Here is a 13,394-nt window from a genome sequence, read left to right as displayed (position 1 = left end):
TGTCTCTCTGTCAAATAAAATCTTTTAAAAAAATGTGCAAGGGGTCTTATGTTTTTTAAAATTCCTTTAGGGCTAAATAAGAAAATAAAAAACTGCATTAGGATACACAGACACTCTAGTTCTAAATCATGAAGGCTATTGTCCCCGCCTCTTTCCGGAGAATCGCTTAGGCCTTAAGACCTCTGTCTTCTAAGGAGGGTTTCCTGTGATGCTCCTGGAGTCTGGACCTTTTTAGCCTTGTGAGGACAAGCCCTTCTGCCATGTGCTTCTCAGAACACAGTCTGTCCATACGTTTTGAGTATGTTAACCTTGAGTAGCATTTCTTTCTGCTACATCTTTTTTATTTTGCATTAATGAGCTATGCTTCCAGGATTCTCTTTCCTTCTGTTAATCCCCGCCTCCTTTCAGGGAGACTGCTGAATTTCTGACAGTTTACCCTGCTTCTCATGTTGGTCTCTTTCCTTATCTAACTCATAGAATGAGCACTAATTGCTGGATTTGAGCTTTACCACCTTGACTTCTCCTTCCTTTCTGACACATTCTTTTGTTTAAAAAAAACCAAAACTCTAATAGATGTTGGAATTTGCCTTATTGAGAGACATGAAATCATTTAAGGTCTGTGTTTGCCCCAAACCTCCAATTCTAAGAGATCTTATCAACATTTGCCTCCCTAAATTGGATATTCCAATCCAGGAGATATTTTCCCATCAGGACAATAGGTAATCCAAGCCTGGATTCAGTTATGATTTTGTCTGTCTCCTCTTTAGTATGTCCAGTCTTTCTGTGCCTTTCCTCAGAGGCCTGATTCATGCATTTCTCCAATACATTCTCTGAGGACACAGGCAATATTGTGTACTCATTTTCAAAACCTTTCACCTAGAAATTTATCTAGCAATCCTTTAGATATCTCATGCTGTTCTCTGTAGTCTTCTGTTTTCCAGAACTCTGTTAGTGCATAACAACCATTTTTATTCCATCTTATCTGAAGGATCAGGAATGTGGGCAGAGCCTGGCTGAGTGATTCTTCCGTTCCACGTGGCATCAGCAGAGGTCCCTTGGTGTTATTCAGCCAGCAGATGGTTCCGAGAGTCTTAGAAAGCTTCATCACATGTGTGGTGCCTTGGAGGGGATGGCTGGAAAGCTGAGAGCATTGATCAGGGATCCTACACATGACAGTCTCAGAGTTCCCAAACTTCTTACATGGTAACTCAGGACTCTGAAAAGAATGTTCCAAGAAACCTGGGGGGCAGCTTGAAGGTTTCTCGTGACCTAGCCTTGGAGGTCCTGGAACATTACTTCTACCAACTGCTGGCTTTTATTGGTCAAGCAAGTCGTTGAGGCCAGTCCAGATTTAAAAGGTGGTGGTGGCAGGGGGTACCAGAGCCCACCTGCCTATGGGAGGAGTAGTGAAGAATGTGTGGCCATGTTTAATCTGCCACACCCTGTCACATCAGCCCACATTTATGTAATCCCTTTGCGTGGCCGGGCTGCCCTAACTATGCCCAGCTATGGATTCTCTATCTGAAGCTTTAGCTAGAGCCTTCACAATATTTTCCTGGCTGCCTCTGAGGAACTCATTCCAGGTTGATATGTGAAACTTTACCTCTCCTGATCAATTTCACTGGGCTACAGTCGCTCTTTCTGACTGAGAGACAATTAAAAATATTTTTTCCTTTACGGATTCCTTATTTAGAGCAGCTAGATTGTGTGCGTCTCCCTAACTCTTCTCTATTCCTTTCTCCTGGTCTTTAAGATTCTGTTTTTTTTTTTGTTTGTTTGTTTGTTTCCTCTCTGCCTACTCTGTCTTTAAAACAATATTTCTGTCACTCAGCTTCATCAATCTTTGTTCCTTTATTTTGTCTCTTTTCCACCACTCTTCTCACGATACAGGGTGAAGCATATTTTTGACACTTCTTCAGTTCCTCCTTGATTGCCTGACAAATCTTGATTTTAGAGACTGTAGTAGTTTGAAGCTGACACCAAGATAGGATGGGATAAATGCCTGTCAATGATAAGGGGTGGGGGTAGCAGGGGCAGACATGGAAAACCACGGTGCAGGTCTGAAAACAGAAATAAAAGGGGGAAGGAGGACTTGAGTAGGAAGAGACATGGAATTTTCAGACCAAAGTCACCTGTTAGAGGAGTCTCCCCCACCAGCCATGGGCTGCAGTAGTGTCCCTGCTGTGATCAGTCACAGCTGGGAGTGGCTCAGGGAGCTATGGCCTCAATAAGGACACAGGGTTAGATCCAGAGGGGCAGTAGCTGGGGGCTCTCCGTCAACACTGCCCCTGGCAGCAGGAGCTCTGGCTACCACAGGGCAGAGGGCTGTAGATGCTAATGGGGCTGTAGATGCTAATGGGAGACTGTCATGTGTAGGATCCCTAATGAGAGCCCCTCTCCAGTTTGGTGAGAGCTGCTAATGAGGCTGGATATTCTCCATGTCTTGAGACTTCTATCTTTGCTGGTCCAGGTGAGGTTCTGCTGACTTTGAGGGAGATGGACTCACTGACTTTGGAAAACAGGAAGTTGGATTCACAGGAGTTAAGGTCCAACTAACTCCACCACATATCACGTGCGTGACCTTGGTCAGATTTCTGCATCTCAGTTTCCTGAAGTATGAAGTGAGGGTTGGACAAGACTGTTGAGGGCCCTTCTGGTCTGACATACTGTGATGCTTAGGGCCTTGACGATTTCAGTGGAGCCTTTGATCTCATATTTTTCCAAATTTATCTTTGTGAAAAGGATGATTACTTTTCATTGTCAGAGAGCTGATTCACCGAGATGATCTGAGGTATAATTACGGTGTATGTGTGTATAGGCATTAGCAAGAAATTATTCTCAGGCATAAATTGTCTAATGTTAGCAGATGATTGCAAAAGACATTGGATTGAATTGTTTAACGTCATGCTAATTTGCTTGAAGTGCAAACACTAATCAAGAACACTGAGTAATTATGATTTAGGTACAGGACCCCAATATATGAAATAGGCATTTTCATGTGAGCATTATTAGCACTTACGTAACTGCTTACAGTATGCTGGGGGAGGATTCTAAGAAGTGCGTTCATTACAGAGATTTGCAGTGACAAATCTTGGTTATTAATTTTACCTTTTGTCGAATCTCTTACAAGAGGCATCTATCAAATCCTAGGGAATAATTTTTACATTTAATGTAGTTTTATTAAATACGTACTTAGACTGCTTTACATAGAGGATTAGCATATCGTGTGTGTGAAGAATTCTAGGAGTTTCAATAAAGAAGAGAGAAGGAGAGTCATTTACCTGGAGCCTTAAACCCACTTAATTTTAATCATTTTACAGAAGGGGAAACTGAGGCCTAGGGTGTGTATTGCCCAAGATCACAAAATAATAACTGCTAACAATTTTATTTTGTTTCCATGTACCAAGAGCCTTTAGAAGTCCTATATATATCGTCCTATATAAAAAGTCCTATATATATATAAAATACATATATTTTATAATATATATAATTAATATATATGTTATATAAAAAGTCCTTCATACACACACACACACACACACACACACACACACACACACACGGGCTATATATTGGCTACCTTAAGAAATGGGTACAGCCACCATAAGAGAGAGACATTGTTATTTCCCCCTCATTTCATACATAAGGAAACTGCAGTATAGAAAGGTTAATTTACTTGCTCTGGGGCACATGGGCAGAATGGCAAAGCCAGGATTTGCACCGGGGCAGTTTGGCTCCAGAGTCCCTGCATTCAACCTCAGACACACTTCCTCATCAACATAATGTGTTAAAAAAGGCAAACTGGCACTAGGACTCAGATCTCCTCATTTCCTTTTAAGTGTTTTTTTTTTTTCCATAACGCTAGGTTTAATAAAAAAAAAAATCCATTTTGATATTTTAAAATAACATAGCAACTGAAACTGCACGAGTAGTTGCCCAGAGCAGCGGCTCTGGAGGTGTTACTTTCTCGCATGAAGCCCCCCAAGGCGATTCTTCTGAATCACTATCTCCACATCTCCCAGGAGAAACTCAAGCAGCTAGAATTAATTAGCAGGTAGGAATCATTTATAATCAATGAATCATATGCTTCAAAGCAAATGGCTGATTATGAAGTAGTTTCAAGATATGTGAAAAAGCTTTTTCCCAGAAATAAGCTAAACTAATCTTTATGTCTCATTTGTTGATGAATTTTCCATTTGCTTTTCTTCCTGGTTCTCCCTGGGTCCTACGTTCAGTCATTTCCAGCCTTCCGTCTCACCACGATTCTTAGCTCCCTCAGCCTTGAGCAGTCCGACATTCCCGAGTTACCCACTCTTTGATAGGGTTCCCAGGGTTGCTATTTTGGCCTGGCTGTATACACGATACAAATGTCCTCTGAGCTGTAAGCTACTGTAGACTACTTCTCTTGACTCAACCGCTGAACCCATTACCCAGCCGGAGTTTGCCATTGGCAAATGAACCAGCTCTTCGGTCATAGCTGTAGCAACTCATTGGTTTTCAACTTGATGGCTTATTTAACTGATGGTTTCTGTTCTCATTTGAAGCCAGTAGAACAACAAAGGTTGCTCAGACCATCAGTATTGAGAGCTGATTTTCTGATCAATTGGAACAGGGCACATTTGTTGTCCATGTCCCAGCGGTTTGAAATTATCCCATATTCCTGAAATGTAGTTTGGACCCCATGCAGACTCATGTCTTTTCCAAAGCTAGAATACCTCATCACCCCCATAGTGGGACTGTGAATGGGGCAGGGCTATAGATTCCGGGGGGCTTCTAGAAGCATGGACCCACTGGTGGTCCATTAAGGAAGATTAGATGGAGGGAATAACCCTCAGACTTTGCTCTCTTTTCTTAGGCACTGGTGAGAAAAATCAATGCTTCCGACAATATCTACATCACGGAATCCACCACAGGGAACCTGTTCAGCCTGACCCAGGAGGGGGCTCCCTTGTGCCGCATCATAGCCAAGGTGAGCTTCATGGTCAGCAGCCAAAGTGACAGGCCTGGGGAGAGTGGGAGGAAGCAAGTTTGGTGGGAAAAACTGGCTCAGGACATTAGTCCTGGGTCTAGCATTTGTTTGCTGTGTGATCTTGGAAGAGCCACCTCCCCTCTTTGGGCCTGGATGTCTCCATTTTTAATAGTGGCTAGGCCCTCTGATCTCAGTTCCCACTTGAGAGAAAAGCTGGTGCCCCCAGAGTCTCTATAATTCTCCTCATGTGGTATGTGTTAGAAGTATCAACCCTCCTTCCTCATCTCTACACATCCCACCAAACCCAAACAACACACATCCCCTAACTCAGGTTCTTGATGGAGCCCCCAAATACTTGAAGCCACTACAATACTATATGAGGAGAAGACAAAATTGAGGAGGACAGTGGTTTTCATCCATTACAATGGAAGGTTTTCTTTAAAGATTTATTTATTTATTTGAGAGAGAGAGAGAGAGAGCACGGTGGGGAGGGCAGAGGGAAAGAGAGAGTCCTGAGTAGACTCCCCACTGAGTGGGGAGCCCAACATGGGGCTCACCCCATGACCCTAAGACCATGACCAGAGCCCAAATCAATAGTCTGACGCTTAACCATGTGAGCCACCCAGGCACCCCATGGTGGAAATTTTATTTTGCTAGCTTCGTGGTTAATTTGCCCCTACACTTGGGGTCCAAACACTTAGGGCAAATACAGGCAATTGATAACCCTAGGATCTCACTAGGATCTTGTTTTATTTTTACTATTTTTTTTTTTTAACTTGAGAAATGACATTGCCATGGAGATAGAAGCAGTGATCTAATTGGAAGTAAAGTTATGTCTTTCAGTAGAATTAAGATGGCAGTCACAGGAAGATGCTCCAGCTCAGTGGTTCCCTGTCCTGACTCTGTCACAATCCCTCAGGGAGTTTTGGAAAACACAGATACTTTTTGCCCCACCTAAATTTACTGAGGTCCTGGGGTAAGACCTGAGACTCTACATTTTAACAATCCCTACAGGTAATTCTGAGGCCTGGCCACTCTCAGAATCATTCATCTAAGCCCTTCAAGAAATCTGGAAGAGGAAGCTAAATGCTTGTCAACTTTGCTTAGGGGAGAAGTAAATTGTATGTAAGAGCAATAGCTAACATTTGAGTGTTGCTGTCCAGCGTGCTTAATGCCTTACAGACATTATTTCCCTTAAATTATAAAACCATCCTAGGAAGTAGATATCATGTTATTCTTATCTATAATTGAGGAAATAGTTTAAGGGTCTTACTCAAGGTCACACAACTGATAAAGAGTGGAGTCAGAATTAGAACCCAACTCTCTTTAAATCAGAGCTCCTGATCCTAAAGCCTACAGTGGTGACTTCTGGTTCCATCCTGGCCCTTTAGATTCTTGGGCCAAAGAGTGACTCAGAAGTTCTCAACCTTGATATGTATTAGAATCACTAGGGAGCTTTAAATGTCACACAGCTAGTAAGTGGGTGAGCTGGACTTTGAAACTGCCTGCTTGGCAGCAAAGGCTATGCTCTTGCTTACTATTCTGAGCTGCCTCTTAGCAGCCCTTTCTCTTCTTTCTCCTTCTTCTCCTCCTCTTCCTCCTTTTGCCCTTCTACCCCCTTCTACAACCTTCATTATTTGCTGCATGCTTTCTTTTCACCAAGCACTGTGCTAAGCTTTTCATTTATTATCTTATCCGATCCTCCCAATGATCTTCTGATGTGTTATAATTATAATTCCCATTTTTAAGATGAGGGAACAGAGGCTCAGAGAGAAGGTAAATAACTTGTCCGAACTCATGTGCATTAAGTGCAAAGCTGGTATTTTAACCAGATCTACTGACTCCAGAATCTTAATCTCAACTTCTTATGTCTCCAACCCTTGGGAGAGAGTAGACAGAAGGCTGAAGGGAAGAGAAGATTCAGCGATGACTCCCATCTTCCCAGCCTGGAAGATGGTGAGACTGGTTCCTCCAGTGGATTCGCTGTGTCTGGGTTTTCAGTCCTGACAGTGACGCAGGAGCTGGGAGTCCCTGGTATACTCTATACAGCATCCTCACTGTTGGTGTTCATTAAGTGTGCCCAACATTGTGACAAATGTGGGACAGCTATTCACAGTGGCCTTCCTCACCCACCTCCTTGGGGCCCAGTGTAGTCTGTCTTTGGACACTTCATCCATCTGAGCTGCCTCCAGAAGATTATTTGGGCAGCCTGTCTGAGGTCTGTCCTCTCAGCCCCTTGAGTTCCTTTGAAGGCCAAGAACAAACCCAGTCCTCCCTGTGATGGTAGTGGTAAGCCGCATCCCTTCCTGAGTGCAGAGCAGAGCAAACTCCCCTGTGCTTTGTCAAAATTATCCCCTATCCTGCTCCTCTGTTACTCCCCCCACCCCTAGCCTACACCCCACAAGTGGCCTCCTTAGCTTTATGACAGTTTATCCCAAGTCTGTCTGAATAATACATACCATGATATACTTTGGCTTTGAGCCCATAGCTTTCTATAAAATTAAACAAACTGTAGCCAACAGTGCAATTCTGCTAGCTCAGGCGATTCCCGGCTCTACTCTAAGATGAGTGCGGCTCCTGGGTCCTTGAGGGGGCTGCAGGGGAGTCCACACACTAATCCATCTCACTTTCTCTGTGGCCTCCTTCCTCTTCTCCCTTCCACATATCCTAACTCTTGGGATACCTTTTCTGAGGGTTTGAGACACTCTTCTAACCAGGAAGCTTTCCACAGACTGACCCTCACCTGGTTGTCCAGAACTGGGTGCTGGGCCCTTTCACATACATTAACTCAGCTAGTTTGGTGGTGTAGCTGCTGTGACCCCATTTTTAGTCAAAGTTAACCAGCGGCAGAACCAGGGTTTGAACCAGAATCCCTTCAGTCTGGGTTTAGGATTTCCTCCCTTTAGCTTTTGCAGTAGCTAAAAGTTCAAAGAAAGCTATTTTTCACGGGCTTGGGAAACAATGTAAGGAGAATCCAATGCAAATAGGAACAGAGGCTTAAATATAGTTACGCTGGGTTCAGTGCCTCCTGAGCCCAAAGAAGCCTGCCATATTGATCCTGGCTCTCAGTCCGGTGTTCTTTGGTACTATTTCTTTGTTGTCTGCTCCAGATGTAAATACCTATCTACTTGTCGATCTACCTATCATATCTATCTATGTATTTATGTATCTATTTATCTATCATCTCTATCATCGTACATATAAATAATATTTACACTACACATGATTAAATATAAATGTACACATATAAAAATATATATACATACACATATAAACACATATAGAAATATACCTACACATAGAAGCACCTACATGTATATAAATATTTATACGTGGAGGGAGGTCATTAATAACCAGCGGGGCTGGCTGGGGAGATCTCAGGACTCCTGTTTCTTTTCTTCTCACTTTAAGAAGCAATTTGATTTTACTTCAGTGACTCTCTGGGTAAGGTCTTTGTGTGGAACCCTCATCAGATGTCTCAGAGACCACGAGAAAGTAGGAAGACAGGGGTAAAGGATTACGGAGCAAGGAGTCAGAGAGGAGGTGCCTTGTCACGCACTAGTCTATCTTTATCAGAGTCGTGCCGTGCATTTACAATCAGAGTGTTTCTCTTTGACCCTTCCACAGTCGCCTCTCAGATTATGTTAGGAGTTCCTGCTCTGTATTCCTATAACCCTGCACCCCCTCATTTCATTGCACTCCTACCCGGATTTTTTCCTGCTTTAAAAATAATCTGCCATCCCAAGACTCACGGGTTGTCGGACCATGAGTTCACTATGGACCGGGACTGAGGCAGTCTTGTTCAGTGCTTAGCACAGTGTCTGGCTTATAATACACCATTAATAGTTTATGGCTGCATGAATGCATTGGCCAGCTGTATACAATATGCCCTTTCCCCGCCAAATGAACTACCCCAAAAGGAAGTAGGAAGACGAAAGTTAAGGATTGCTCTCAGCTGATTATAAAATGTCAGAAATGACGAACTCATCTTGGTTCCTGCCGTGATAAGCAGCAGAACTCTCAGAATGAAAAGGGCCGCTGGGCTGAGTTTTGTGGGGTGCCGGGTAGGGAAGATTTGGGAAGACTTGTTTCATCGAGTCTGTGCCGGGCTGTCGTGGTCACACAACTACTGCTCCTTCCAGTTACTCACTCATTATCTGCACCGTCAGTCACAGCTGTGTCCCCAGAACGTGAAACGGTGCCTGGTGCGAGGTATGTTGTTTGTTGAAAGAGTTCGCAAACAACTGACAGGGGATGGTATTTTTGCTGGACTCACCTTCTTCTTCCTGCAGCATTTTTATTTTTTTCAGTTTGGGGAGCAGAGTGCAACAGGTTTAGTTAGAGCCAGGAGGGGTGAGGTTAAAGGCGGGTGCCCTGCAGGACCAAGCTCCTGTCAGTCTTCACGCATTCTTTACTGCTGCCATCCCCACGCACCCTTGCGGGCAGCAGGGAAGGGCAGAGGGAGGAAAGAGGGCCAAGCCAGATGTCTACTGCTCTGGACGTCCATGGTGGCGTTACCGCCGGCTTGCTGGGCATCCTAGGGGTCTGCTTTGGGATCTGTTGGCTCCCTCACTTTGCTCCAGTGATTTTTATAGAATAAATATGACCACTCGGGATGAGGGCCTCACCCCAGGCTTCTTCCCAGAAGTCCTCCCAGACTGCTGTGAAGTCTCCACAAGGAAAAGCTGTTTCCATGACCAGCTGTTACAAAAGAAGTACACGACCACACTCAGCTAGGGCGATCATTCCTGAAGGTTTTGGGTTTTTTTTCTTTTTCCTTTTACAAACTAGAGTGAAGAAGGGAAAACAAAGATGTGTAGATTTGGGTGAATTATTTCACCCATCTGGACTTGGCATTTTTTTCCCTCACAGAATGAGAATGAATTCTAGTACTGATATATAAGTAAGACTCCTTTTTTGTATGCCTGCCATGGTGATTTGGGAGGATCTGAAGGATCTGAGGAGTAATGGTGGTTGCTGGCGGAGGGGAACCAGCACTGGGCACCTAGCCTTCAGGTCCCTCCACCTTCCTCAGACTTGCTTCTAGAATCTATTTCTGAGGACTCCAGGCTTGTTCTGAGGCAGGCTGCTGAGAAGGAACTGCCAGGTGTGGGGGAGCAGTGTTGAATGGTGTTGAGCCTGGTCCTCTCAAACACATCTACCCTCACCCCTGGTGCCCCAGCCCCAGAAGCATTTGGGGAGTCCCACCTCCAGTTTGGACCATTAAGAGTGATATTACTTGTGGAGGGAGCAGTTCATTGCAGCATGCATTTGAGCATGGAAGTGTGTGTGTGTGTGTGTGTGTGTGTGTGTGTGTGTGTAGGAACTGTAGGGGAGGAAACACTCTTTTCTTTCCACCATCTTCTTAGGTTCTCTGGCTGGTACCCTATAAATCGGGCTGACAAAAGACAGATTAACAAGAGAATAACAAATAAAAGTTTCTTAGCATGTGCATCACGATTACACAGGGAGCTCTCAGAGATGAGTGAGTCAGAGGGTTGGTTAGAACTTGCACTTATATAGCATCTTAGCAAAAGAACAATTTTAGAGAAGTAACAAAACAAAGAACAGGAAACCTGAAAAGAACTTTGAATCTCTAGGGGTGGCAGATCGTGAGAAGGCAAATCTATGGAAAACTAATAGTAGATGAGGGATGGTTAGTCAGGTTTGTTGTGAGGATTCCCCTGGGGCCATCTCCATGCTGTATGGGTCTGAAGTTGTCTCTGGTGATTAGCTTTTCTCCTTCCTAATAGCGAGGGGAAGGGGATATCTCTGTAAACGTATGTCCTCCTTTTAGGCAAACGGGGGGGGGGGGGCAGAGATCTCTGGTACCTGCTTCTTCCTGACTACCTTCAGCTCAAAACAATCTTTATGCCCCAGTGACATATTTTGGGGTGGCATATTCAGCCACCCTCCAGACCTGAAATCATTGCAGCTGAGTGAGGGATGCCAATTATTCTCCCATTGGCCCCAGGAAAGATGACCCAGGGAGGTCATGTGACATTTTCTTTTTTCTCTGCAGGAGGGTGGGGTCGTAGCTCTCTTCAAGGTCTGCCGCCAGGACAGTTTCCGGTGCTTGTACCCCCAGGCGCTGCGCACGCTGGCCTCCATCTGCTGCGTGGAAGAGGGTGTCCACCAGCTGGAGAAGGTGAGAGAGCAGCCGGCTGGCTGGGGTGGGGTGTGAGGTCCCTGAATCAGGGGGCCAATGTGTGGGGCCCGATTGACCTGGTGGCCCCCTGGGCCTCTTCCCCGAGAACCTCATTTTCCCAGGCATCCCTCTGATGGGCTGCTGGGATCTTGACTGTGGGAGTTAATGAAGAGGACAGGGATTGAGGAGTCTGGCCAGGTAGGGCAGGCTCAAAGGGGGCACTCAGCACTTCCTGGGTGGAGTGGCTGACATTCCAGTGGGCAGAACACAGCAGGAGGTAGGCAAGGAGGGTGCGGAGTGGTGTCAAAGGTCAGGGCTTTTGGTCCTTCACACATGGCAGGACCCCAGTGGAAGGAGGAGGATGCCGCTCCCTGGGGGACTGAGTGGGCAAGAGTAGGATGTGCCTTGGCCTGAGCAAAGCAGGTGGGGCTCCAGCAAGACAGAGGGATTGGGTAAGGGAAACGGAAGCCTAAGTCCAAGCGTATGTTGGGTCCACATGGCACAGGGTGGGCAGGGCCGGAGGGAAGGGAGTGATCTGGTAGACCCAGGTGCCGCAGCCCTAGACCCACCCAGGACAATGTGACTAATTCCAGGTACCGCCCCCCACCCCCCCCCAGGTTGTAAGGCTGAGGTTGCTCTTCTGCCACCCAGACCGGCGTGACTCTGAGGCCTGCAGATAGGCCCTCAGGGACTTTAGCCAGGAGGATTGGGGAGGTGCTGGGGCTGACATTTGGAGATGTCTCAACCAAGTTTCAAGGAAAGATGTTGAACAATTTTATGGCAGAGAGGTACAAAGGCCAGGAATAGCCTGGTGATAGTTCTGGTACTCTCAGGATTGGGGGGTAGGTGTCCTGAGCCTGGTCTCTATGGGGATGGAGCAAACAAAATGTTCCCCTCCCTCTGTACCCTCGTCCCCCAGTCTGGCCCCAGCTCCCAGAAAACCCACGCCCTACCAGCTTCTTCACTTTGGTCTGGACTCCTAGTCAGATGGCTATCTCACATTCCACCTGCCTCTTAACAAATCTGCTCAGGTTACGGGACAGGGATCATGGGCTCAGAGATGTTTTTAGCCGAGGATGGGGGATGGATGGGGATTCTGCTCATGTTACAGAAGAGAAGGCTGTGGGTCAAAATGGGGAAGTGATTTGTCTGAGGTCACAAAGCAAGATGGCAGAAGAGCTAGTGCCAGCCCTCTGGGCAGAGTGGAGGATTTGTATGCGTGTGCTTACACAGAGAGCAGAATGGAGGAGGCGGAGGTGACAGAATAGATGGGCGGACAGGCCCCCTGAGGTCAATGCAATGGACGTCTCCAGCTCTATGTGCTGAATAGTCTTCTCCCTTCTCTCATAAAATCCTCTTCCTGGGACAGTGCAAACATGGCCAAACTGGTTTTGTTTTTCATCTTCTTTCATGCTGGTTAGTGGGAAGAACAGGGAAAAATAGAAGGGACTGAAATCACCAATCCTCCAAAAGCAGTGGATTTCTTGGCTTCAGAGAGTTTGCAGAGCAGCAGGAAATTTTTAATCCGGGGAAGAAAAACAGCAGAGCTTTTTTGTTTAGAGCTGAAAACCTGTGTAGCTGGGGAGTCTGGAGGCGATTTTTCCTGCCACCTTCTACTGCTCCAAAGCCGGAAGGCATGAGTGCACCTTTCCTAGGCCAGATGGGCCACCTGGGGGCCTGTGCTGACCTAGCCCCCAGCACACATCCCTTTTTAACTCCCTAGAACCCTGTGAGGTGAGCACTCTTTACAGTCTCCGTCTTAAACACAGGAAACTGAGTCTCAGGCAGTCTCAGTGACTTGCCTAAAATCACAAAGTACATTCTAGAGCCAGAATTTGGACCCTGTCTGCCTGCCCAGGCTCCCTCACCGCCTCACTGGTTTTATAGATTCTCTCAGAGTGCCAAAAAAGTCCCTGCAGCTGAACCCAGGGTCGCCTTGCTGCTCCTGGCCAATGTGCTAACCTCCCCTGCCCCCCAGTGGCACAGAAGAAGGTATTCCTAACTGGGCATTCCCGGCGCCCAGGGCAGGTTACTTTCCATAGACAGTCCTGAAACGCCGGTCCCGAGCGGGAGGGAGAGCAGCCTGAGAAGAGCCCCCTGGTGGTCAGAACAGCAACTACATGCTACAGCCGTGGTGCTTGCCTAGGGCTCCCAGGGATTTCTTTTTCTTTCTTTCTCTTTTCTTTCTTCCTTTCTTCCTTCCTCCCTCCCTTCCTTCCTTCCTTCCTTCCTTCCTTCCTTCCTTCCTTCCTTCCTTCCTTCCTTCCTTCCTTCCTT

The 13,394-nt window shown here is 46.1% G+C and overlaps 1 protein-coding gene across 1 annotated transcript in view; it reads left to right on the top strand.

Annotated features, from left to right (window-relative positions):
• Positions 1–13,394, top strand: part of INSC (INSC spindle orientation adaptor protein) — a 118,904-nt gene that overhangs the window by 63,568 nt on the left and 41,942 nt on the right. Inside the window, exons 6-7 of the mRNA XM_032427126.1 lie at positions 4,856–4,969; positions 10,992–11,117. Coding sequence (XP_032283017.1) covers positions 4,856–4,969; positions 10,992–11,117 — 240 coding nt within the window. The remainder of the gene's footprint in view (positions 1–4,855; positions 4,970–10,991; positions 11,118–13,394) is intronic.

Source organism: Phoca vitulina, unplaced genomic scaffold (assembly GCF_004348235.1).
Source record: "Phoca vitulina isolate PV1807 unplaced genomic scaffold, GSC_HSeal_1.0 scaffold36, whole genome shotgun sequence".
Lineage (NCBI taxonomy): Eukaryota > Metazoa > Chordata > Mammalia > Carnivora > Phocidae > Phoca > Phoca vitulina.
Note: the sequence above shows the minus strand (reverse complement) of the source record. Positions and strands in the feature narration are given on the sequence as shown.